Raw genomic sequence first — 2500 nt, forward strand, 5'->3', positions numbered from 1 at the left:
AATTCACCGTGCTAATCAACTGAACTGCCACAATCTCCCAAGGTAATTGTATCTTTATAATAGTTGAAAGCAGTGGGCAAAAAGGCATGGATAGATGGGGAAAGGCCTTCCCTTTGCCTGCTGAGAAACAGCGCGATACTCTTTCTGCAAGAGACTAATGGGGCCTTTTTAGAAAAATCTGGAACTTTCATATCGCTGTACCCTGATCATTTAATGTCTCAACTTCTGTACTTACAAAGGCTTTGTACACCACACTACACTCTTGTTTCATTATTCTGCAGCCTTGTTGCCCTATGGTCTACCTCCTGCAGGGAAGGTTAAATGTTAGAGTGCCAAGCCAGACTGCAAGCATGGTGGGACACTGATGGGAAACAGATGCCCTGGGGATTCGGCCCCTCCCTCGTATAGGACTACATAATTTTCATTTTCTGAAATACAGTGAGGCTTGGCTTAGCTCTCAATGACAGCTGTAATTTCCAAAGCCTATCTCATTCACCCTATCACTTCAGGATAAAGCAAATCAGGCAGAAGTTTCGCAGGCAGACAGGCTCTGCCTTTGTCTTGCTGTTTCCTGAGTGTTGGGATACAGGCGGTTGTCTCCCTCAAAAGCTGTTTTAAATGTGTTCTCCCATTAGAGCATTAGTAATGTAACATCATTACATCTTAATGACAGGAGAAATTCCTGTTATTCTCATGGTTCTTTGGAGTATCTTTACCCAGCAAGAAAAGAGAAGGATGATCCCAGGAAAGACAAAAAACAAATGGCATTTCCTTACAGTTTTCCTCACTTACTGTCGTTTACACATTACCAAGAGGTGCAATATAACAAAACCTGCTAAATTTGCAAAATGTGCATTGAAGACATCAGTTAAAGGCATTACTACAAAACAATTCAAAACTCAAAGACTGTGCACTGGGAGCCAGATTGTCATCTGGTTCGAATCTGCGGCTTTCCTTGTGTGCAATGGAATGACACCAGCTCACAACAGCTACAAAACCTGGAACTTACTCCAAGGCTCCTAATTCATTCGCTTTATGTTTTGCTGACTGTGTACCTTAGCTCAAGAGCCATGCTCCTCATGACATCCTGCTGTAGCTTTGTCCAATCTGCATTTACAACAGCATTTTTAAGACTCTATAATCTTGACCACAAGCTGTTATCACTTTCCAGCAAAATGTATTAAATAATGTCACTTAGAAATACATTACTAGCACCAAAAGGACCACAGCAACTGCCTCCATGTTTGGTAACTGCTACACAGGTGAGGATACGAGGTTTGGTTTTGCTCAGGTTGTAATTTCTTTGGGGATAGATGGGAAATGCAGATGTCCACAGCTGCTTGGGCTGCACCATTCTGAGACGCTACCTTCACTTACTTACAAGTTCAGCAAGGGAACTTGGATGAAAAACCTATCTTTGGTGTGTTGACTGTTAAGTCCTAACTTAAAAGTACCCAGGAACCCACTTCTCCCATTAGATCAAATTTAACAGACAGAAACAGTTGCAGTCTAGTGGGAAAATATTCATCAAAATGCACATCATCTGCACATCGTCTGCAATCTGCATTATCTATCCAATAAGCACCAAGAACTCTGCCAGAATCCCTACAGTCTGTCAAGTAAACAGTTAAAGGCGATTTGTTTTTGAAAGGGAGATTGATTCATCAGATCAAATTTATTACCTAGAATCCTCATCCAAAAGCACCATAAATTAAACTGCAATTTCTCCATTTTTCCCCCCAGCATCTTAGTTATACTCATTCTTAAATGCAAAAAAAAAACCTGTAATACACATTTTAGATAAATGTCAGCAATACTTCATCCCAAAGTAAGACTTCACATGTTAGAAACACTGCAAACCACCAAGTTCCTATTTTTCCTTGTGCCCTTATAAATTAAAATCAAATGTATTTAGGAGAATTGGCATAAAGAAGTCCTTTCCAGAGTAATGACTTTGTATCCCAAGTCTCAGGTCTGAAGGAATTTTCAGAGCCAGATTGCAAATGGGGTTGGATAAAGTTCTTTGGAGCCAACAAAAGCTATTTGAACCCCTGCCTAAAACTTCAACTGAACCTTTCGGGAAGTTCAAGAAGTTTGGATAGATACTCTGAAAAATATTTTTCTCACTGAATACTTCTGAACTCCTTTCCCTGGCTGGAGCAGAGTAGGACATACCACTGACAATCTACTTCTGGCTGCGATGAAAACAGGAAGTAACTGGCATCTTGCGTGAGCTTGATCTCATGAGATATCGAGACATTATTAAGGCCTGATTGTCATTCATAAGAGAGTGAAGAAATTGCGCTCTTACCCGTGTAGACAAATCGGCCGGGAGCACCTTTGCAGAACTGTTTGGATTTGTAGGAGAGAGTCACTTCCACAACCCCTGGAATGTGCCGTGGCGGTGTCTGAACTCTGATGGCATGGGGTGTTATCAGCTACAAAACATAATAACATAATTACGCAAATGACTTGAAATAGGTCTCCAAATCCTCCCTCC

The 2500-nt window shown here is 41.1% G+C and overlaps 1 protein-coding gene across 13 annotated transcripts in view; it reads right to left on the reverse strand.

The window, feature by feature from the left end:
* EBF3 (EBF transcription factor 3) overlaps window positions 1-2500 on the reverse strand; it is a 119780-nt gene that overhangs the window by 30047 nt on the left and 87233 nt on the right. For all 13 annotated transcript variants that reach the window (XM_072340329.1, XM_072340328.1, XM_072340316.1 and 10 more), the window contains one exon: window positions 2312-2438. In XM_072340329.1, coding sequence (XP_072196430.1) covers window positions 2312-2438 — 127 coding nt within the window. The remainder of the gene's footprint in view (window positions 1-2311; window positions 2439-2500) is intronic.

This window comes from Excalfactoria chinensis, chromosome 6 (genome assembly GCF_039878825.1).
Source record: "Excalfactoria chinensis isolate bCotChi1 chromosome 6, bCotChi1.hap2, whole genome shotgun sequence".
Classification (NCBI taxonomy): domain Eukaryota; kingdom Metazoa; phylum Chordata; class Aves; order Galliformes; family Phasianidae; genus Excalfactoria; species Excalfactoria chinensis.